The sequence below is a fragment of the Lepidochelys olivacea genome (genome assembly GCF_965140295.1).
Source record: "Lepidochelys olivacea isolate rLepOli2 genome assembly, chromosome: 2".
Lineage (NCBI taxonomy): Eukaryota > Metazoa > Chordata > Testudines > Cheloniidae > Lepidochelys > Lepidochelys olivacea.
In genome coordinates this window covers 217779062-217803229 of record NC_140412.1, presented here as the reverse complement: position 1 = coordinate 217803229, position 24168 = coordinate 217779062, and the positions used below count along the sequence as shown (strand labels likewise).

Here is a 24168-nt window from a genome sequence, read left to right as displayed (position 1 = left end):
CCCCCATCCAAGCCCCATAGCCTGGATGGTGGAGGCCTGCAGCAGATAAACCTGTGCTTCATTCAATTTCACCCTTTTCTGCAGTTGACCATGAATGCCAGGAACACCTTTAGAGCTAGAATATTGTATTTATCTACTTGTCTTAGAAGGGCCTGGTGGTGCATAGCGACATCCTCTCAGAGCAAGCTCAGGGGCACAGGTGGACAGTAGTCCTCACTGGCTTGGTGCAAAGCAGGATTGCTCAGCTTGCTCCCCTCATTGCAAGACTTCTCCGGTGGCTGCTGGTCTGGAGTGAGGGAGGTGCATGGCCTTACTTCCTCCACTCTTGTGGGTGCACCAACAGAGCAGTTTCTGTGCTCAGTTGTGAAAGGCCCATGTGTAGGCTGCACAAGTAGAAAGAAGCTCTTTGTCCCTTCCTTTCCTGCCTGCCTATGGATGGCGCTATCATCATCTGGCTCCTCACCTATGTGCATAATTCCACGCTCCATGGAATGGGTCCATGCATGGGTCTACAGCAGTTTATGTATCTAATTGGTTTCATGAGTACTATCTGAAGGGACACGATGGATGAAGCTATTTTAGGGCCAATTTGCTCACAAGAACAGACTTACTTTAACTTCAATCGTGCTTTTGTAGGACAGATTCTGATACCCGTTTTTATTCATAGTATGTGGTCCCTTACTTCACAAATAGTTGAATTAACTATTTGTGGAATAAAGTACGATTCACTATTCACCATGAATAAGGAAAGGAGTACTTGTGGCACCTTAGAGACTAACCAATTTATTTGAGCATAAGCTTTCGTGAGCTACAGCTCACTTCATCGGATGCGCAAATGAATAAGGGTATCTGAATCTGACTCTGTCTGAGTGAGGCAAGCAGTATTTAACAAATAATAGTCTATGGTGTGAACACATGTATTACACATCTTCCAAGAACTCAGTTGGCCTTTATATTTGTTTCCTAGCTCAAACTAAGACGCAAATATTCAAAATAAGCATAAATAATAATGAAGCACATACCTTTAATGTACATAACCCATTTGCCTGTGGTTCACATGTTTGACAAGCTCCATCAAATAATGTTATTGTTTTAGGATTGCTATAAATGAATCCATCATTAGAAATCTGTAAGATTTTACAATAATAATGCAATAAATTATACCAATATATCCAGCAAAGATTCTAGTACTATTTCACAAATGGCAACATATAAATACCAATTTGCATTTTAATAATAATAATTGTATCTCAAAATTGCTATTTGAAAGGACTATGGGTACCTTGATTTGCCACCTTGCAATAGGTTTGTCATCAACCTGATCCATGACATCAGATTGCTGACCATCAGTCGGCAGTTGGCAATCGACCGTTCTTGTGTTTTGGAAGGCAGATGGCATAAACACAGGTTCTCCCAGGATCCATTTACTGTCACTGTACTAAATTAAAGGATAGAATGCCTGTTTTTTCATATCAATGCATTCTGAAAACATGTTTATAACAGAGAACATGTACAGAACATTATTAAAATACATCTGTCTTTTCTAGGGTTAGTCACACTTTGGAAAGGTGAAGTGCTATGGAAGTGCTAAGTATGATTATTTATTGATGAATTTATGTCTTAGCTTAGGTCTTCTGTGTCTAATTAAAAGTGCTAATTTGGAACTGAAGGCCCAGATTCATCCCTGCAGTGAGGCCATTTGGTACCACATGTCCAGAAGATAATGGATCTAAAGCTGGAGCAGCTGGCCAGGATCATGCAAGCTTGTGGCGCCGAGCTTCTTTAGTAGTGTAGAGGTGGGAAAGCAGTGCCTAAACCGCCCCTCCTCCCAGTTCCCAGTATGTGGGCAAGGCTGGGGTGAAGGGAATGGGATTGGGTCTTCCCTGAGTCCTAGTTATTATATCAACCCCTCTGGGTTATTGGGTGCCAGCCATTAAGCTCTTCTAAACTTCACCACGGAGCCAACCCACTTTATAGTTGTCCTTGGCTCGAGGAGCCACAAATGCTGTTTAAAGCTACCTTTGTACATCCCTATGCTGAGTAACAGTGTGCGGTCCTTGGCCATAGTCAAGGATCTGGCCTTAGAGTCCAATATAATGGAACAGAGATGATAATGCTATAGGGCCTTGTCTTGAAGTCCTTAGTCAGACAAAACTGTTCTTGACATCAGTGGGAGGGTTTTGTGAGTGAGTAATACAGAATTGTACTCATAACTGTGATGCTTGCAGATCAAGTGCCAGCTCATGCCATGGTCCCCATGTCTCCACTGAATGACAAATACACAGCTGGAACCTGTCCGGCTCACCTGTGTGTTGGTATTGCTAAAAGAGGTATTAGAATTATAAGAAGGTTTAGACTTTATAGAATGCTCGTAAGCTGCTGCATGCATTAATTTCACTTATAATATCTGTATCGCATATTATAAGATATTATTTGAGTATTTGCATTGTAAGACTCTGTAACTGTGTAAATCACCAGACAGGAGAGTGAGACATTAACTAGTGTAAAATGCTGATTTCCAACAGAAAGTGTTACATTCTGGCCGACAAGGAAGGCCCATCAACATCAGATGGACTAGAGTGGAACATTAAAGAGGAAAGAAGACTTTGTTGTTTACTCTCTCCACCTCCATAAAGATGAGGCTTGCAAGTGGATTCCTTCCATCAGCTGAGTTTTCCCCTCAGAGCAGCAGGAGGAAGGGAATAAAAACCCCTAACAAAAGGAACTGTATCTTTACGTTGCTTGGACTCTGGGAGGCCAGGATTACTAGGCATATGCAAAAGATCCCCAGTGCTTTAGGGTTAGCCCTAAAGGACATATAGACCTTGCTTATTCTAGAAGCTACCATTACTTTGGAAACTTAAGATTGTAACTCATTTGTGTATGTATGTTTACCTACTTTAAACTTGAAAATAACTCTCGCAGTTCCTTTTCCCATATAATAAATCTTTAGATAGTTTATTACAGGACTGGCTACAAGCACCGTCTTACCTGAGGTAACTGATTGGTCCTTTGGGACTCGGAGTAACCTGAATATTGCTGTGATCTGTGGTATAAGAGACCATCTGTCACAAAGTTAAGCTTACCGAGGTGGCAAGACAGAGGATTACCCAAGGGGACTGTCTGTGACTCCATGTTAAGGTTGTTATAGTGCCTGAGGAGTTTGCACTTCATAATTTGTTGGTGAAATCTAAGTGTACATCTCACAACAAATTTGGGTTTTGTGCCAGGCTTTCTAACTGTCTCCCCTGAGACTGGTACTCACACTCTTGAGTCACTATAGGACAGCTTGACAATAACTAGATGCATTAGTTGTATGATCAGATGAACCTATCACATAGTTTAATACAAAATAGTTAGACACACTGAAAGAGATGGTTCACAATGTATCCGAATTAATTTGTTTTTACAAAAATATTAAATATTTGTTGGTCTGACACACACAAAAATAACCTCACACAAAATCTCTTTTGCTGTAAAGATGGAAATCTCATCATGGGTCAAATTTAACTTGACTTTTTAAACAGTTAACCTTTTTCCAATATAATTGGACTGTTATTTTGCTAATTGTTTTTTTCCCCATATATGAATTATTTTGGTTCTGATATAAAGATATTCTGTCTTTCTTTCTTGACTTCCTTTTTTAAAAGGAATGTGGCAAGAATGATTAATCTATAATTACACTGAAGGAAAAAAAGCTAACAGAAATAGTAATAAAAGTGCAATTTTGACAGCATTTACCCTGATAACCTTTGAAATCTGAAGCAGACATTTTCCACAGGAGTCTTTTTGTTACCAATCCTGGGAATTCAGAGGTATGAATTTGCTACAGAAACATGTTAATTTTTTTTTAAATTACAAAGCAAGATGTCAGGGGTATTGAGACAAAGTATGTTCCCAGGTCTACGTGCATGTACAATTTCATGCAAATTAGACTGAATCTTACTCTGTATTTTGCTTCTGTGGGCTAAACTGTCTCGCCCCCTACCAAACCTGAGTAAATTTCCCCAATGTATCTGTGTAATCATAGACTCACTTGTCATGGCCCCCAAAATCTCCTGCTATGGCACAGATTGCTGCCCTACAGAGCAGTGCCTAGCTGCTCCTGGGAGTGTGGAATACTCCTATGCAAGCTCCCCAGAGTCATCTTTATTTCCACCATGCACCAAACACACTTCCTTCCTGCTCTCTATCAGGATTGACCCTCTTGGGGAATAAGGATGGATTTGGCCTTTAACCAGAAGTGAGAAAGTGAAGAATAAGAATTTTTTCCAGGTTTAGCTAAATATTTCTTCATTAATGAGATGCCTGCTAAAATGATTCCTCTAGGTGACGTAGGAGCAAGTAGGTCTGTCCCAAAGCACAGAGGGGCTGGTTCCAATGGACCAATTTTTACACTGTTGCAACTCTGACAACAGGGTAACTCCTAATTTATACCACTGTAATTATACAGGGCAGATAGCCCCGAAAGTAAAAAATTTCCAATACTTGGTATTCTCAGGACAATACCTCAGATTCCCCATCAAGCCTGATCCTGTACAAATATTAGCAGTGGGGCTCATTTTCTAACTTAGCTCAAGTCAGTGCTAGAAGTGTCAATAAAAGTGATTTACGATAAAGATTTTGTAGCTGGGAACCAAATGTGCTTCCACAGAGAGTGTTATAACGGAAAACCTTGCCATGAGGTGAGAGTGAGACATATCAAACTGTGATAAGCGAACTCTCAATAATTGCCTCACTGGGGGCTTGATCTGAAGGGCTTTTAACCTAATGGAGTGTAAATTTGCTGCTGACTTTCTCATTTTGAACCAACATGTAGATAAGTGGATCCATGTTGTGCTCAAGAAATAGCTATTGCCTGCATTCTATAATCTGTCAAAACAATCATAGCATCTGTAGGAACTAGTTGAGTAAAAGTTTCTTGTCTCAAAAAGGAAAGTTTCCCACTGAATACACTCCAAACAAAATCCCACATAAGTGAAAAGCAATTTTACTTTGGAGCTTTCTCAGTCTCTAGTCCAAGATCAAGAGGCCAACTCTTTATTGCAACATGACGACTTCAGGTTTTCCAATATTTATGAGTTAATCAGGTGTCCTGGGCAATTCGAGCATTCTGTCTACCTAAATTCCTCTTGTAATTTCATTAACATGTGTTACAGTATGTTGGATCATATTAAAGAAGTTCTGTATTAAAATCACAAATGAGTTTGATTCCCCATAGTTTAAATTCCAGGGTATTACTAATTAAGAGGTCTCTTGGTTTTTGGTACTGTTTCTCTCTCTCTATGTGTGAAACTTGCAAGCTGCTAATTGAGTTAGTACATTCTAAGACAGAGTCTGTTCTCAAAGCAATTCACACAGAGAGAGACTCAAAGCAATACTCTGTAACAACAGAAACAGCACCCAGAGACTCCCCGCCCTTTTGTTGTATTAACAATTGTGATTAAAATAGAGACAGAGGATGTATGTGGATGGATGCTTGGTGTGGATAATAACTGAATGATCAGGGAGGTGCCAGCCTAAGAATCCAGTGTCCATTGGCTGAAGAAGGCGTCAAGTGGAAATCACCAGAGGACCCCTGGAGGGCAGACTAGAATCCACCCAACAGCCTCAAGAATGGGAGAACCAAAAAACAAGATAACATCTAGCAGCACGGAGCCGTCAGGAATGTGCTATCTGCTGACTGATTCAGCAACAGCATGATGAAGCAATTCCCATAGACTGGCATAGGAAGAAATTCCTATAAAAATGGACTCTAGAAAGTAAGAACTTTGGGGGTCTGAGTCTGCAAACCAACTTCCAGGAGCATCAGATGAGCATCTGACAAGGCCCTGCTCCCTCCTCATGTCCAGGCCACCTGGCCAGTGGCTTGACATGAGCAACTCTAAGGCTGGTAACTATGATAACAACCTTGCAGAACCTGTGTGTGTGTGTGTGTGAATGAATGTGTGAATAAATATGAGATTGAATGGAATGTTATAGCTATAACTAACTGCTTACTATGATTCTTTCTGTAGTCACAATAAATGTGGTATTTTGCCTTTTCCCCTTTAATAAGATCCTGCTGGTTTTTATTTTATTGGTATAACAAACATTCTTAATTTTCTGTCCTAAACTATTATTAAATAGCTGCTGTATTTTACCCAACAGTGTGGCAAAAATTGCACCTCCATTTTTATAATAGAAACATTTTATTTCAAAATGCCGTTTCAACCATCAGGCTCCAACCTTGAGAAATTAGAGGTGTCCTTCAGCCAGCTGCCTTGCCCTCCAAATAACGGGACTCTATCCTTCTCTGTAAGGACTTTTCTTTTCAACCACCTGGTCACTACTGAAACTCCCCAACATAGGGCTACCCTTGTACAGATATATTTCTCAGCATGCTTTTCTGATAATTGGCTGCTGTTTCCTCATATAACTCTCTCTCTCAACTGTAAAAATTCCTATTATGTTTTCTATTTCTCTTGCCATTGAGGAGATGGCAGTCTTACAAGGAGTTGAGTGCCTACTGTAAAGTGCTGAGTATATTTGCTCTCAGCTTCCATTGCATGATTGGACCCTGTGTGCATTAATATAAATGCCTTCTATTCTGCCCAGGCAATTAGAAATTAATCCCAGTGCTCTGAAAAGTTCAAATATATTATTACTGTGTAAATGACAAACCTGTAGTTTGATAATTTCACATTTCAGACTGGGTGACTCCCTGAAACCTTGGCCAAAAGCTCTCACAGATGTACAGTCATACTGTCGAACATCACACAATCCATCATTCTCCAGCTCTGTAATTTCTGGAACCTGACCTTTGAAGTAAAGATCAGTAAGTGAAAGTCAACAAATTAACTGATTAACACACATTTAAGCTATGTAAAGCATAACACATCTCTCTGTCTATAACTATACATATCTTAGAAGAAAGAGTAAACAATATTGCCCTGCCTGGTCTGTCTTCAGCATTTCATTTTGTCTGGTTAAAATGTTTAAATGAGAATTCAGATACAATTTTAGAATGACAGAAATCTGTCATACAGCAGATATGGGAAAGAGATATACAAATATGGTACAACATCTTGTAGATATAAATTAGAGATCCAACCAAAGAAAGAAATTAACTGGAACGTTTTATAAATTTGAAGTTTCAAATTTCCTATTCAGCTCTACTTTTGATATTGAGTAGGGGAGGAAATGTTCATGCTGCCAAGAAGTGGCTGGGCATGTGTCAGGTCTGCTTCTCATTTATAGTAACATACCTTTACACTCCTCTGGCAGTATAAAGTGTAACTGAGAATCAGGCCCTAACATCAGAAATGGTAGAAATGGAAATGGATGGGGGAAAGGAGTCCACAGCCCAAACCTAACTGTTTTCTTTTTGATGTAGATACTCTCCTAAAATAGTTTGCTGTCAGGGAAGCAGCTCCTCCAAAATAAAAAAGTATTCTACTGCCACTTAATGACCAGGGCTCTTAAAGAAGTTAAAAATAGGGAATGGATATGTGTGACAGCTCTCCTTGACAGAAGACAGTGTGTGAAATATGCTACTCTCCTCAGCTAGTAGTCTAGATTGTATATTCAGTGAGAGTTGTCAATATTTTAATTCTGACATGCCAGAAACTGAGTCTGTGGCTTGCCCTTGGGAAACCAGGAGGCAGAACAGATAACACATATAGCTGTTATTGAAATGAAGTTGTGGGATAATGAGTAGGCTCACTGTAGGGAATGATTGTCAGTGTGCAAAAGTAGGGGAGAAAAGCAATAAAATGAGCTGGTCTGGCACAAAACCCAAGAACATTGTATGAGTAAAGCTTCCTGTATAGTTCTACTTACCAGACAACACACTGCAGTCATATGAGCTAAAGCCTTGAAAACAGGCACAGCCCCATTCTACACACTGTCCATTACCACTGCAGAGATTGGGGCATTTTAATGCTAAGAGAAGGTCTTCAATTGACCCCTGAAATCCTTGTGTGTTGTAATTTATTTCTTCCAAAACCCTCTTTTCACATTCATTCTCTAAAAGGGCCATGCCTGCTTCTGACCAGCTGAGATCATCCTTCAGCAATAGATCTTTAAAACACATATCTACTGTATCCTCTATCCGCCTGCCAAGAAGAGCAGTGCAAGATCTGCCTAAGCTAGAGTTAGCTATTGTCTGCTTGCATAATGCCAAGGCGTTGGACTCAGTGAGGCCAGAAGGTGTGGGCCAAGAAGGGAAAAATTCTTGGTGTGTGTCAGGGGTATGGTCCTCTGGAAAAAAATAGCTAAACCCTTCCAGGTCCGTTTGGCTGAGACTTTGGAATGGAAATACAGAAAAATATTCATAATAATGCTGGCGCTTCCATCTATTTCTGACAGGCTGTCTTTTGTGGAGATGGCTGTCATACTTCTGTTTATTTCTTCTACTTCCCAAGCTCAATAAGCCTTGTTTTTCTGTTCCAGTGTCTTCCCTTGAATTTGTAGCTGTATGTGGTAGGGTTTGTGTGTGATGTTTGGTTTGATTAACAGATTGGTCTTCTCCGGACAGAAGAGCAGAAGAATCCTTTTCATGTGAAGATGAACGTCTGCTTAAGCGCCTGATAAGCTCAACAGAGCTAAAATACTCAGCAGTGACATCCAGTCCTGGTATCAAAGAAAGAAACTTAACATTTTCACTTTCTTTGCAAGATGAAGCAAATTCTCTTTGAGAAACAGAATCCAATTTATTCACCGATTCATATAATCCAGGATCATCAACTGTGCAACTACAGAAGGGTGTTTTCTTGGATGAACTTAAAGAACTTGGTGTTTTGTCAAACAAACTGTCTCCTGGTGAAATTCTATAAAAGAAGGGGAAAAGAAAAATGAATATACTGCAAATTGTTATGTCGCTGAATTGTTTTATTTTAGAAGTCCACAGTGTTGTTTACACCACTGGACCCTAGATTATAGTAGATACTGAATATCACCATATAGCCTTTCAAAATTTTGAGTGACCTAATTAAATTACAAAACCATGAGAATAAATTTTGATAATATGATTAAAATGCATGAATAAATGCGTTGGTTTGTGTGGTACACCTGGTTATATTGTTTAATAGCCTTTTAAGGGCTTGGCTACACTTGCGAGTTAGAGCACATTAAAGGAACCCCAGGCGCTAGCTCACTACCTGTTCACACTGGCAAAACACGTAGAGCACTCTGACTCCGCAGCTAGAGCGCTCCTGGTACTCCCCCTCGGCAAGTGGAATAACTTTTGGTGCGCCCCTGCTGGAGCGCCACGGCACCAGTGTGGAGGCCCTGGTCTGTTAGTGCACTTTGATCAGCCTCCAGAAGTGTCCCACAATGCCTGTTCTAACCACTCTGGTATCACTTTGAACTCTACTGCCCTGCCCTCAGGTGACCAACTGTCAGACCCACCCTTTAAATTCTCTGGGAATTTTGAAAATCCCCTTCCTGTTTGCTCAGCCAGGCGTGGAATGCTCTCAGCAAATCTTTCCAGGTGACCATACCTCCATGCGCCAGGCAATCCCCGGTATGGAGCAATGGCGAGGTGCAGGACCTCATCAGTGTTTGGGGGAGGAAGCTGTCCAGTCCCAGCTGCACTCCAGCCGTAGGAATTACGATATCTTCGGGCAGATATCAAGGGACATGATGGAAAGGGGCCATGACCGGGATGCACTGCAGGATTAACGTGAAGGAGCTGCGGAACGCCTACCGCAAAACCCGCGAGGCAAACCATTGCTCCAGTGCTGCCCCTGCGACCTGCTGTTTCTACAAAGAGCTGGATCTGATACTTGGGGGCGACCCCACCTCCATTCCAAGGACCACCATGGACACTTCAGAGCCCAGTGCAACAAGGCAGGAGGAGGAGGAGAAGCAAAGCTGGAGTGAGGGTGCTGAGGCAGAAGAAGACACCCGGGAATCCCTAGATGCATGCAGCCAGGAGCTGTTCTCAAACCAGGAGGAAGGTAGCCAGTCGTGGCAGCTGGTGCTTGGGGAAGGACAAACACCAGAAGAGGTTCCTGGTAAACGGTTTTTATTTTGGAAAGGAAGTTATTCTGTGCAGGCTCTTGGGGTGAGGAGGGTTAGGGCTGCATGCATGCCTAGATGCGGAATACGGCATTGATGTGCTCTCTCACATCGCGGTAATTGGCCTCAGTGATCTTTGCAAAGGTCTAATCCAGAACTTGGGCAATGCGCTTGCACTGGTTTCTCGGGAGAGCCACTGTGGTCCTTGTTCCAGTAAGGCTAACTTGTCCGCGCCACTGTGCCGTGAGGGGCGAGGGGAGCCTTGCTGCACACACAGGCAAGCTGCATATGGGCCAGGGAGGAAGCCGCATTGCAGTAGAAGACCCTCCCTTGCTTCCCAAGTCACCCTCAGCAGTGAGATATCTTCCAGGATGAACTCCTGTTTAAAATGTGGGGACAGTGTTCAGTATAGCGGGCCCCTGCTGTTGTCGGTAGCTACCGGTGTGGTACTCTGCTCTTGTTCGATGATGATAACAGTTGGCTGCATGAGTGTTCCCTTTGTGTGCTGTCCCAGCTCTGCGCAGATAGCTAACACAGCAGACCCCAAGAGAACCTCCCAAAACCACAGACTCTAGTAAGGTACGAAGGAACGTCGGCCAGGTTTATTGTCAAACGAAGCACAGTAATAGTTCCCTGTAGACTCTACAGGGCATACTATGAATTTGTGCTCCCTGGCAATGGACACAGCTCAGTCAGTCGCGGGACACTCCACTGCCCCCTAGTTCAAACGAATCTATCCATCATGTTGTCCTTTTGACCCTGTCTTTAAGATGCACCTGCCTGTTCCTTGTTGTATCTGTGGAGTGTTCTGATGCTGTCTTGGCACAAGTTCCTCTCACACAGTTATGTGTGTGTGTGTGCACATGCTTCTAATAACCTTTTCTTGCCAACTTCTGTGAGTGGGACCTGCCTCTGGCTCACAGCCCAGCTTTGCTTAACACTGCCTTGGAGTACTTTGGTTCAGGCTTTACTTTGGTTCAGGCTTCAGGCCTCAGACTGGGCCTCTGATACAAGAATTTATGTTTCAGGGCCTCCCCTTACTACACCTGCTACTGTTGGCTCTCCCCAAGGCACAGAAACCCAGAGGACAGTACAGACGTGAAACAATCAGTCACACTTGACCCTGTGCTTACTCACCATTTTGGGGCTCCCGTGGGTTATGTGCGCTCGCTTTGGGATGGACAAATTATGCTATTGTGTAGACTGTGCTTGTCCTTAAGTATGGGGGAATCATTGCTCTGTCTGGTGTGAACAATGCTGCCTCTGTTAAGTGTTGCATTTTGCCTTTACAGATGCAACCTTGAGATCTCAGCCGTCCGTGTTATTACCGGCCAAAAGACTCCAAAAAATCAGAAAGAGGCCATGTAGAAGCAAGGAAGACATGTTGCATGAAGTAATGCAGCATTCAAATAATGAAAATCAAAAAGTGCAGGAGTGGCAGGACAGTGAAAGGAGGATCCGCTAGTAGAATGAGGAGCGCCGGCACAAAAGCGCAGTGCTCCGGCAGCAAAGCATGGATCGGCTGATAAGCATAATGGAGCGCCAAGCGGACTCTATCCAGGCGCTCGTAGCCATGCAGGTGAAGCACTACCGTGCCCGCCCACCCCTGCAGCCCTTGTCCCAAAACTCTTTCCCTTGTGCCCCCCATGTCACCTCCAACCCACTTTCCCCAACATCCAGGTTCTTACCGCCACCAGCTGCCTCCAACATCTGTAGCTTCACCACCCAGCCCTGAAAACTATGACTCTTACCCACTGCACTCAACCCCTATCACCATGCAGTAAACCCATCCTGAACTGCAGCACTCATTGCACAGCACTCCAGACAGGAAGGCTGAGTATGATAACAGGACATACGCAAATCTGTGATTGTACAGTTCCCCAACCCACCCCATTGCCCTTTCTGTTTCCCAAGCAGTTGTGTTTCTTTTCAATAAATCAATTTTCTTTTCAATAAATGGATTTTTTGGCTTTGAAAACATTCTTTATTGTTGCATAAAGTAAAAGATATCTTAGCCCAGGAAAGAAACAGGCATTGCAAATCAGTGTAGCAAACACAGATTCCTACTAATATTGGAACCATTGCACTTCACTCCCGTGCAGGTCACCAGATATTACTGGTGGCTTTCAGCCTCAAATTGCTCCGTCAAGACATCCCTAACCCTTGCAGCCCCGCGCTGGGCCTGTCTAATAGCCCTGCTTTCTGGCTGTTCAAATTCAGCCTTCAGGTGTTGAACCTCTGAGTTCCATGCCTGAGTGACTTGTTCACCCTTCCCTTCATAAATGTTATGGAGGGTACAGCATGCGGATATAAATGCAGGGATGCTGTCATCGGCCAGGTCCAGTTTCCCATACAGAGAGCGCCAGCGGCTCTTTAAACGGCCAAAAGCACACTCCACAGTCATTCTACACTGGCTCAACCTGTTGTTGAACCACTCCTTGCTGCTGTCAAGGCTCCCTGTGTAGGGTTTCATGAGCCATGGCATTAAAGGGTACGGTGGGTCTCCAAGGATCACAACGGGCATTTTGACTTCCCCTATGTGATCTTCTGGTCTAGGAAAAAAGTCCCAGCTTGCAGCTTCCTGAACAGGCCAGTGTTCTGAAAGATGAATGCGTCATGCACCTTTCCAGACCAGCCTGCATTAATGTCAATGAAATGGCCTGCGTTAATGTCAATGAAATGCCCACAGTGATCCACAAGCACCTGGAGAACCATAGAGAAATACCCCTTCAGATTAACGTACTCAGAAGGTAGGTGGGCTGGTGCCAGAATTGGAATATGCGTGCCATCTATTGCCCCATAGCAGTTAGGGAAACCCATTTCTGCAAAGTCATCCACAATGTCATGCACGTTACCCAGAGTCATGGTTCTTCTGAGCAGGATGCGATTAACGGCCCTGCAAACTCACATCAACACGATTCCAACGGTTGACTTTCCCAATCCAAACTGCTTAGCAACCGATCAGTTGCTGTCTGGAGTTGCCAGCTTCCAGATTGCATAGCCACTCGCTTCTCCACCATCAGGGCAACTCTCAATCTTGTGTCCTTGCGCTGCAGGGTGCGGGCGAGCTCCTCACACAGTCCCATGGAAGTGGCTTTTCTCATCCAAAAGTTCTGCAGCCACTGCTCGTCATCCCAGACTTGTATGACGATGTGACCACTCAGTACTTGTTTCCCGAGCCCAAAAGTGGCGTTCCACGGTGGTGAGCATGTCCGTGAATGCCACAAGCAAACTCGTGTCATATGCGTTACTCGAGTTGATATTATCGTCGGAGTCCTCAATGTCACTTTGGATCATAACCAAACGTGACGTGCTGGCGAGATTCGTCAGCATACTTCTCGGCAGCTTCAGACAGAGCGCGCAGGACAAAAAACGTTGAAAGATGACGCCAAATGTGGATGGAAGCACAGGGATTGCTGGGATGCAAACTGATGCATCACGGGGCGTTGGGACAGGACCCAGAATGCCCCGGCCCTCCAACCCCCTTCCCACAAACCACAGCGCCAGAATGGGAAGAGGTGCTCTGTGGGATAGCTGCCCATAATGCACCGCTCCCAATGCCGCTGCAAGTGCCGCAAATGTGGACACGCCAGTGCACTTGCAGCTGTCAGTATGGACAGACTGTAGCACTTTCCCTATTGTGCTCTCTGAAAGTGGGTTTAACTCAAAGTGCTCTACATCTGCAAGTGTAGCCATGCCCCTAAATGGCAATTAATCCTCAAGCATTAATTTGTCACATCAATAATTAGTGCCATAAAATAATTAAATTTCTATAGTTTCTTTCCGTGATTAAATATCAACCAATAACGCTGGGAAGATTTTGTAATAAGACAAGTTTTCAGAGTATGTAGGGGAAAAGCTGAATTGAAAATTAAGAAATTTCTGCAGGGGATTGATATTTGATTGAAGTAAATGGTTTTTCTTACCTCCACTCATTAATAAAAGTAAGATGAGCATTAGAATTCTTTGGGATTTTGATCCCATTCACAGTGTGGTAGTCATTCTCTGCGTCTCCATCAAATGAGCCGCAAAGTCCTAAAGTGTTCTTATAATCTGAACTGGGTGCCCGGAGTGTCAGACTCATTCCCCATTCACTCACATCAGCACGAATGAAAGCTCCAGAAGAAAATGAGATCTAAAAAGGGATTGATATTACCACAACAAATAGAAACAACTAATTATTAGGTATAAAATATCAGACAACAGGGGAAACAAATAGGGAAGTGCCAGGTATATAGCAGTTAAACTCCTCATCTGACTAACCTTTCCAGAACTATTTTTATATTGCATCTCACAGTCAAACCCTACAAGCCAGTGTGGTAATTTCATGGCCACATAACCTTCATGACTGTCAGATATATTATACATTGTAGTCCTGTAGGACTTCATGGTTGTTAGCAGGGATAAAATGGAGGACCAACTGCTCCAAAAACACAAGGAGCCAGAGATCAGCTAAGCATAGAGAAGATCAAGTCACTCCGTGTATGCTGGCACCAGGGAGAGGGGACATACAGGTGCCACCAGAGGATCACCTAACACTGGGGTCACGCTCAACCTTCTAGCTGGCTGTGCTGGCTTTAAGACCAGAATCTGATGGTAGTATGGTGCAAAGTCACCTTCTACACATGAGAAGCTGGACCTAAATGCTCCAGAATAACTCAAGAGAATCTCAGAGTTTTATTATTTTAGTTCAAACATCCCTGCAATCTATTTGAAAAGGAATTATGTGTTTTAAGAGCAAAATCTTCTGGATAGATGTAATAAGATATTTTCATAGATTAATATGGCCAGAAGGGACCATGGTGATCATCTATTCTGACTTCCTGCATAACACAGGCCATAGGACTTCCCTGAATTAATTCCTGCTTGAACTAGAGCATATCATTTAAAAAGCATCCAATCCTGATTTAAAAATTGCCAGTGATGGACAATCCACCACAAGCCTTGGTAAATTTCTCCCAGGGTTAATTATCCACACTGTTCAAAAGTTTTGTCTTATTTCCAGTCTGAACTGGTCTAGCTTCAACTTCCAGATACTGGATTTGAATAGGGACAGTCTTTCAGTAGATAAAGTGACAATGCTTTACCCATAATTAGTTTTCTTCAATGCTAAGCAATATTTCTGTCAGTTTAATGTGGAAAATGCTTTATTAGAAAAAAAGTTGATAATTAAATTGCAGCAAGCAGGTAAAGAACATAATCATTCTTCATTAAACTGGTTTATTTCTTCTGTAATCAGAAACAGTGAGGTCTAGGCAAAAGGAAAAATAAGGATGCTTGTACATACATAGAAGAGCAAAAAGTGTTACTCTTGCATGGTAATTAATAGTACAAGAGATGACTGGCACGGGATTAGTAGCTGAAGCAAGGAGATGGGACTTTACAACTCCTGGTTTTCACTCCCAGTTCTGCCCTTGACTCACTGAGTAAATTTGGTCAAACTGGTTAACCTCTCTGTGTCTCAGTTTCCCTAGAATGGGGATAATGATACTTTTCTACCTTATAGAGGTGTATTGATTAATTGATTCATATTTGGGCTCTTCAGATGAAGTATACGAGATAAATGAAAATCTGGCCACTTTTATTTCAGTGTCTAAATGCGGATTTTGCCACCCACATTTAAAATGTTGCTCTTGGTTCTTAATTTACTAAAATTGTCATGCAGCTGGAATATCTAAAATTATAAAGCACTGAGGCCTAAACATTTTCTTTGTAATTCAGGCTTCAAAGGATAATCTCCTCTTGACATGTGTATGTAATTTTCAAGAGCAGCGGTGGGACTCATCCATGTGTTCTGGGAGGATATTTTATCCTTTTGATTCAATGGGATTAGAGTTGTAAGATAGGCTTTATTGTACTGTTTCACTATAGAAGATAACACAAGCTTTGGCAGTATGAATTGGCAGAAATACCTTCCAAAATGAATAACACCACAGCAAATAATATTTACCGTGACTTTTCTTCCTAGATAGGATTCAGTGATCCTGATATTGCTTCCCATTATGTCTCTACTCTTTACAGATAAATGTGGCTGTGACTCATGTAGTTGACCGCTGCACATGTCAAATGCAATTATATCACTTCCTTCTTTGGCAACAAAGCCACAGTTACATGATGCTGGGAAGTGAAGGCTGCCACAGTCCCACTGGCGCACATGAACTTCAAAATCCCGAGATGTACTCTTATAGAGCACAAATGTTCCAGTTTTAAAATTATCGTACAACCTGGGAGCAAAAGAAAAGCATGTGACATCATCTTCATCTTCAAGTATAATAAAAAGCTGCAACATGCTTTGTCAAAAACTTTGCCTCTAAGATACAAATTTCTAATATTTTATTTGCACTGTCTACTGTTTTCCTTACAAAGTGATCTCCATGCTCTAAGTAAGCCAAACATTAAAGTTAAAAATAAATTTAAAAAACCATTTTTTGTTCTAGAAATCAGCATAATGACTTGTTACATGGAGAGAGCTGTAAATCAAAAATTTAAAATAAGAGAGATCAGAGTATATTAAAAGTAGACTTCGCTGGAGCTGCAGTGGGAGGTGCAGAACAACATCCGGGAGGCTGGAAGGATGGGCAGGTGGTGTAGAAGTGGGGAGTGAATGTATGTATGGAAAGATAGCCAGGAGGACAAGAGGGTTTTACATCAAAGATCGGCAGTGTCAAGAGAAGCACTTTCAACCTTTTGATATGAGAGAGGCCATTACGTGTCTCTAAAGGGTTAAATGATTTAAACAGGAGGAGCCTAAAGTGTCAGGTGGGGAGTGTTACTGAAGTGTGTAAATACCACGTACAAAAATGGTTTAGAGGATCACAGATTTGGGTAAGGGTCAGTTCAAACTCAACAGCAACAGAACAGCAATGTGCATATTCTTGGAGACACAAAAAATGGTTTAGCTTAAACACAAGTCGTGGCTTTTTTCTCAGGAGGGAATTTTCTGTTCCTACAAGGATAAGCATTCAATTTACCGGTATTAAATTAAACAAATGGAAGATTGTTTGGAAGCTAACAGTATGTCAGGACATATATAGTGTCTGAAATTTAACTACAACATAAATAGTGTTTAATTTTTGCTATATGCACAGTGACCTAGTAGACATAGTGCATATGTGGTTGGGATGGCCATCCTACTGGGTTTGCAAGGCATTAGCTAGTGATTCACTAAAGACAATTGCTGTGTACTTCTTGTTTCCAGCTTGTAAATAAAGAGGTTGCATTGTTTATTCCAAATCATCAGCCTCTCTCTTTTTGGCAGCATGCTTTCAGCAAGAGAATACCATTATAAATCACAAACAAGCCCAATCCTGCAGTATCTCCATGGTTAAATTGCCCACTGAAGAGAAGTGTCCTGTGAAGCTAACTCTCACTGAAGTAGGAATGACAGAATCAAGCTCATTGTTTTGTTTGTTTTTTACTGCTAGTAACATAAGGTCCTCTGTGAAGAACATGCTAATAAAATTTTTGCTCATGTGAGACTATGCTGCAACACAATTGGACTCAGGGAAGGAATCTCTAGCCCCAATATACATTGTAGGGCCATCCAGTAGCTGACCCAATCCTGGTAAGAGAAGATGCATTTCTCCCATCCTAAACGGGGTTCACTCTGTGGCTCTATACTATATGTGGATGAGCATCCTTGTTTGGGGACCACATGTTCCCTTCTGGTCAGCCCTGTTACCCTGACAAGAACCAATGGGAACATTTTTCCTGTGGTGCTCAGGCAGTGCATAGTTTGTCCTGCATGGATTCTCTTCTGCCTTGACCCTCCCCATGCATTAGAAATGCCATAGAAGAGGGAAAAGTACAACAGAACTTGCACTCATTGAGGGCACGGAAGCTGCTCTGTCCCTGTGTGAAAAGGCTTTGTGGTGATGTGTGAAAGGCAGCTAGGCATATGACTGGCTCAAATAGCATTAACCCATACAGCACTTTGCTAAGTAAATTATAGGTAGTTGCTAGGAGACTGTGCTGATGGAGTGGCTGTTCACTGTCTCAACCCCTCCTATTCAGCCAATCCTCCTGAAATGTGTGTGTTTTATCGTACACATATATAGAGAGTGAGCAAGAGCGCCTACAGGTAGCCACCATTCCTCCGCTGGCATGCTCCCCAGCCACACTTCACAGGAACAATACAATTTGCCTCACTCTATTGCCATGCAGCAAAGAAAAGCATCTTGCCTTTAGAAATACAAATAATAGAAGCATTACTATGAAGTCCGTACAAGCTGAAACATGTTTATCCCTATTGTTTTGGGGATGAATGTGTGGAGGAGACGGGGGAAATGTACAATAAGCAATTTAACAGTGTTGCTAATATAAGTTCATGAAATCACTTATAATTAAAAGTAGCAATCCAATGATTACCTGCCATCAAATGTAATTATATGTGGGTCAGTAAATGAGTAGCAGTAGGCAGAGGGAAGATCCTTTACTGTAATCTTCAAAACAAAGAGATTCACAGTAAGTAACTGTTATCAAGTCAGGCAATAAATTACATAATCTATGTACTAATACTAATATCACATATTAGTTACTGATCTTAAAACACCAGTTTGCTTTATAATCAATCCATTTTCAAATCTCTTTCCAAATTTTATTTTTTACTATTCTCAGTGGTCAAGTTAGCTTTAAAATATTAATATTTTTTAATTCAAAAGACAAATAGTTCCATTCAAATGAAAATGGAAAACTTCTCCATTAGAAATTACAGTGTGATTCAACACAGCCTGACTGAAGCCAGTGGAGGTTCAATATTTTATACCAGCTGAGGTGCTGGCCCTTTCTTTTTTAAAAGATTTTAATGTGATGGTTTTCAACCTGTATGCCTTCTGGGATGTAGCGGTTCCACAGGAAATTGTCACTTAATATAGGTTCCACCATAATCTTGGTAACTCTGTCTCCATCCTGAGCAAAATCTGTCACAGCAGTGAAATGAACAATAACCTGGCTACAGGTTCCATTAATGCAGGGTTTCTGAAGAAGATCCACATCACAGGAAGAAAGAGCCAAGTTTAAACCTAGCTGCTCTTTATCTGTTTTAATGAAAACCAATCATTAGTGACTCATTTAGAGGAAAAATCAAATCAGAAGGTATTTTGTCCCTTTAGTGTTTGCTTGAGAAACCAATAAAGATTTTGCTGGTACTGTGTAAGTAAACAATGAAACAGTAAGACCTTCTACTTTCCTGATATTTTGGTAATGCTAAAGCTATCTGGATCTCCATTCACAGATAAGTTATTGGTCTTGGATTCTACATCTATAACCATATACACAAAACCACAGGTCCAGTCCTACAGTCTTTCCCCAAGCAAAACTTTCATGGAAGTCAACAGGAGTTCTGCTCAACTGCAGAAAAAGTATAATAATGGCTAAGAGTAAAGACTGCAGGACTAAGTGCTATAATAAGCAAGAGCAATGCAATGAGTCATGGGGAGAATCTTTCATTCTGAATTTCCTTTGCTTGCACTGGCTGATGTGATAAAATTAGCAATGTGCAAACGCAGGGTCCAGTCCTGTTCCCATTGAAGTTAATGGCAGGGGGGCCGATGGACTGCCTGTAGGAGTCAACTGAAAGCCTTCTATTAATTGCAGTGGGTGTTGGATCAGGCTTTTGCTTCCCAAGACCTTGAATGGCAGCAGATTTGACCTTTGACTTTTTTGTGCTAATATATACTATATAACATATCCCATAATTTACAACCACACCAAAAACATCTGAAATCTAAAGAGAAGGTTTAGAAGTACATATTCAAAGTGGTAAACATAATAAAAATTAGGACAATACTTACCTTGATCAATAGTATTTAATTTTAATGAGATTTTGCAGTCATTTTCAAGTTGGCTAAATTTGGGACAAGAAATAGGAATTCTACTTTCTATTGTCAGTCTGTATTCTTTCCCATCTTCTGATATATTGAGTGACTCAGGATGCAGCTGGCATATAAAAAAGCACACTAAGAATGCAAATATTTACTTGAGATTATCTTACTCTGTGAACTACAGTAGTAACACAAAATTGCATTTTCTGTATAACTTTTGAAAAGTTAAAATACAATTTTTACAGCTGTATAAAACAAATATGCTGTCTATAAAGTCGTCTCCTAGTGAAAGCAAAATACTGAAGAAAACAAAACATAATATTTCTCTTAGAACCTGTCTCTGTAAACTAGCAATATAGATCCTTGTATACAGGGGTGAAAGTAATTTAAAGGACTTACCAGTACTCCGGAGTCCTGAGCGGGGGAGCGGGGCCTCAACCGGAAGAGGCGGGGCCTTTAAATACCCCCGCCCTTTAAATCAAGATTTAAAGGCCCTAGGGCTCCAGCTGGGAGCCCTGGGGCCTTTAAATCACCCCTGGAGCTACCAGCTGCAGAGGCAGCTGGGAGCCCCGGGGTGATTTAAAGGGCCCCAGACTCTGGCCACCACTTCCGCAGCGGAACTCCGGGTCCTTTAAATCACCGCGAGAGCCCTGCCGCTGCTACCCCAGGGCTCCAGCTGCGGGGCTCGGGTGGTGCTTTAAAGGGCCCGGGGGCTCCGGCCACTGCGGGAGCCCTGGGGCTTCGGGAGGGTGCTTTAAAGGGCCCGGGGCTCCCCACAGCGGCCGGAGCCCCTGGCTCTTTAAATCACCGCCGGTGCCCTGCCGCTGCTACCCTGGGGCTCCAGCAGTGAGGCTTGGGGGGCGCTTTAAAAAAGGGCCTGGGGGCTGCGGCTGCTGCGGAGAGCCCAGGGGGCGCTTTAAAGGGCCCGGGGCTCCCCGCAGCGGTTGGAGCCCCAGGCCCTTTAAAGCGCAGCTGGAGCCCTGCCACTGCTACCCTGGGCCTCCGGCAGTGGGGCTTGGGGTGGGGTGGCGGGGAGAAGGGGCTTTAAAGGGCCCAGGGCTCCCCGCAGCGGCCGGAGCCCCTGGGCCCTTTAAAGCGCCCCCCTTTAAAGGGCCCTTTAAAGCTCCGAGCCCCGCTGCTGGAGCCCCAGGGTAGCGGCGGCAGTGCTCTGGCCGTGCTTTAAAAGGCCCGGGGCTCCTCCTGCTGTGGGGAGCCCGGGGCCCTTTAAAGCGCCAGCCGGGGGAAGTCGGTCTGGTCTGGCACGGCGTACTGGCTCTTGCCGGTACACCGTACCGGACCATACTGGCTTACTTTCACCTCTGCTTGTATAGTACACGTAAGAGAATATGGTTAGGGCTAATTTACAAAGAACGCTTAAATTGAGCTATCAATACAGGATCCAATTGTGCATGCAAAAATTGTGTGGAAAAGAAAATATGTTCACATTTCACAAAGCATACTGCAGAACTTAGTAGAACATGGGTCCTGATCCTGCCGAGATTTATGCACGTGCTTAACTTTATACACTGTGAGTAATCTCATTCACAGTGCATAAAGTTACACATGTATATAAGTCTGTGCAGAATTGTGGCCTTGATTCCTAGCCAGTGGAACAGTCCCTAGGGGGCCATTCTAGCTGGCATCAGTGACTGCAGAGGCATAAAAGTAGCTTAGGAGGCAACTTTGCCTCCCCCACCTCCCATGGAACTTGAGCTCCGCACAGTTGAAGTTTGTTCCTTATTAGTTCACTATCAATCCATTCGGAGTGTCCGGGGTCATACATTTTCTTGTTGCTTACTTGGTCCCACCTTCTCTTCATTTAGCATATTTAGCAAGTGTGATTAGAATAAAAAAGCACAAAAGAAATAACAGCATTTGAAATTGAGTTCTTTCATCATCTACTGATGCCAGAGTTTTTAATAGGCAAATAATCTTTTAGAATATTTGCAATATTGCTACAACTGTAATGAACAACAATAATTAGAAAAGCTTTTGTTGCAAGAGAGTAGAATATTGTTTCCCTTCCAAAATACCTTAATGCCAGCAAAAAATTCACTGCTCTCAACAGGTGGGCTTTGTATATCTGGTTTTTCCAAGAAAAAAGTAGAACTGCTACAGAAGATCTGCAAACAAAGGTAAAACAGGAGTAACAGAACAACAGTATTTTAAATGGCCATGTGGCCTATGTAGGATTGGTAATTTACCATGACTACTAAGCAACTGGCCTTCTGATTGGCTACTAATGCAAAGTCACTAACGAACAGCCCAGGTAAAATGGTAGGGAAATGTTTTTACATCTTTTATTTTTTGGAGGGGGGTGCTGGAACAATTTATATAGTGGGGATGCTGAAAGCCATTGAACCAAATTGTATACCTTGTGTATGATGGAAACCACTTCAAGCCAGCAGCACCCCCAGCACCCCTAGTTCCAGCACCTATGGGGGCGGGTGAGGAGAGAGCATTAACCCTAATTTTAACATTGATGGATAGAAAGCATCTTGTTGTTAACCCCTCTGTTCTTATAAAAAGTACTGGGGGTTCTGCGGGCTTTATCCTGCTCCCACTGAAGTAACAGCGTAACTTTAATTGGTTTTAATGATGCAGGACCAAGCCCTTAATGTTCATGAGTCGTCAAGTGTTTCACTTTACATCTAACCAAAAAGACAGATCCTCCAACAACACACTGGCCTGACCACTATATCAGACCCGTGGTTTGTTACTAATTCAGGAGGAGAAGTGCCTCGTGCTGAATCACGAGCACCACTTGCTGCAGCAGCTAGACATTATAGGCTCTTACCTCCATACCGATCCATCCCAAACTCACTTTATTTACAGGATTTTACAAACTCACAGTAGAAGGTAGCAAAGATGCAAGTTCAAGCTAACAGGGGCACAATGCACACTGTACATAGACTGATAGCCCCAAGACCATGATGGCCATAATCACTACTCATGTACCCATGAGGTTTCTGCACTCAGATTGGCATCACTGATTATAAACAACAACTGGAGGCACAGGACTGCTGCCAAGAAAATCTGTACAGAAAGACGTTGGTACCCTGCCTTTAATATTTACTGTTGCTATCTGCTGAGCATATATGAAATGATAGGTTGGTAGATAAAATGGCTACTGAGGACAATAATATAGTTACAAATATACAAAAAGATTCTATTAAACGTACCCTGTCTCCGAGTCTGAGGTTTATGCCATCCAGTTCTAACAGTGAGAATGCCTGAACTGTTGTCTCTCGTCTCAGTTCTTCTTTGAAGTCTTCAGAAGCCAGCCTGGACCAAGTTACAATAAATCCCACTGAACTATTTGCAAGAGGAACATCAAAAGTACACCGTAAGTAAACACTGGCTTCAACCAACTCTGCCACAACTTCCAGTGAAGTAGGAGGTGGTGGTGGTGGGGATGGAGATGACGAAGGAAACAGTCTACCTACCACAAAACATAAAATGTACAAATAAAAACAGAACAAAAACATAATTTGTGAATTTCATTCTGAGGAGAATCAATATTAGTTTATGTTGACTGAACTCACATTGAGAAAGTTTTAAATATCAGTTATAAAAGTAAGAATGTTTACTCTTTCCATATATAGACTTCTTTTGCAAATTACATTTTACAAAGTCAGTGAAATAAAGAAATCTGGTGAGAATCACAATGAGAAAAAAAAATTCTTTTTGCTCGTTATTAAAATAAGAAAAGTCCTTTTTCAGATATTGATTATTCATAGACTGGAGGGAAGGGTGAAAGAATTAAAGAAGACTTGATATATTCTTTATAAGAACATTTGGATAGCAAAACTACCACAGCTTCTTCAAGAGAGGGGAGGGGAGGAAGGTAAAATGGAGTGAAATAAAAGGCAACAACAAAATCTTGCCAGAGAGCCAAAAGTAACAAGCACAGCAATTCGACTGGCTGAGAGGAACAACTACTTAGCCTGTAAACAAAACTAGGAATGGTCTAAGTGTAGTGGGACAGTTGTAGGCAGCAGAGTTTGCAAGAAAGTGGTGCTGTTGAGAGCCAGCATTTAGGTACGAAAGGAATCTGCAAATCAAAGTAACTTGTAAATCAACATTATTAACCATGATTATTACTTATTTAGTACTTGTGTATGGAGTCATAATGTGAATCACATTTTACACAGCAATTACAATCTAAGGCCCTGCAACAGATCATATGGAGAGATCTTAGGGCCCCAAGGATTTCCACTGAAAATATTGCCAGATGCACATGTGCAACTCCAGATTAATAAAAACATAAATATAATAGATTATGACTAAACAGAAATATTTACTGAGGGTACATCTATACTGGAACCCCCTCCACCTCCGCAAA

The 24168-nt window shown here is 42.3% G+C and overlaps 1 protein-coding gene across 4 annotated transcripts in view; it reads right to left on the bottom strand.

Moving 5' to 3' along the window:
• Positions 1–24168, bottom strand: part of VWDE (von Willebrand factor D and EGF domains) — a 73907-nt gene that overhangs the window by 23165 nt on the left and 26574 nt on the right. For all 4 annotated transcript variants that reach the window (XM_084620391.1, XM_084620390.1, XM_084620393.1 and 1 more), the window contains exons 5-15: positions 23006–23265; positions 21857–21946; positions 19794–19938; positions 18823–19037; positions 18370–18443; positions 15953–16226; positions 13929–14137; positions 7822–8810; positions 6664–6800; positions 1283–1438; positions 1023–1127 (exon numbers count right to left, since the gene is read on the bottom strand). In XM_084620391.1, coding sequence (XP_084476517.1) covers positions 1023–1127; positions 1283–1438; positions 6664–6800; positions 7822–8810; positions 13929–14137; positions 15953–16226; positions 18370–18443; positions 18823–19037; positions 19794–19938; positions 21857–21946; positions 23006–23265 — 2654 coding nt within the window. The remainder of the gene's footprint in view (positions 1–1022; positions 1128–1282; positions 1439–6663; positions 6801–7821; positions 8811–13928; positions 14138–15952; positions 16227–18369; positions 18444–18822; positions 19038–19793; positions 19939–21856; positions 21947–23005; positions 23266–24168) is intronic.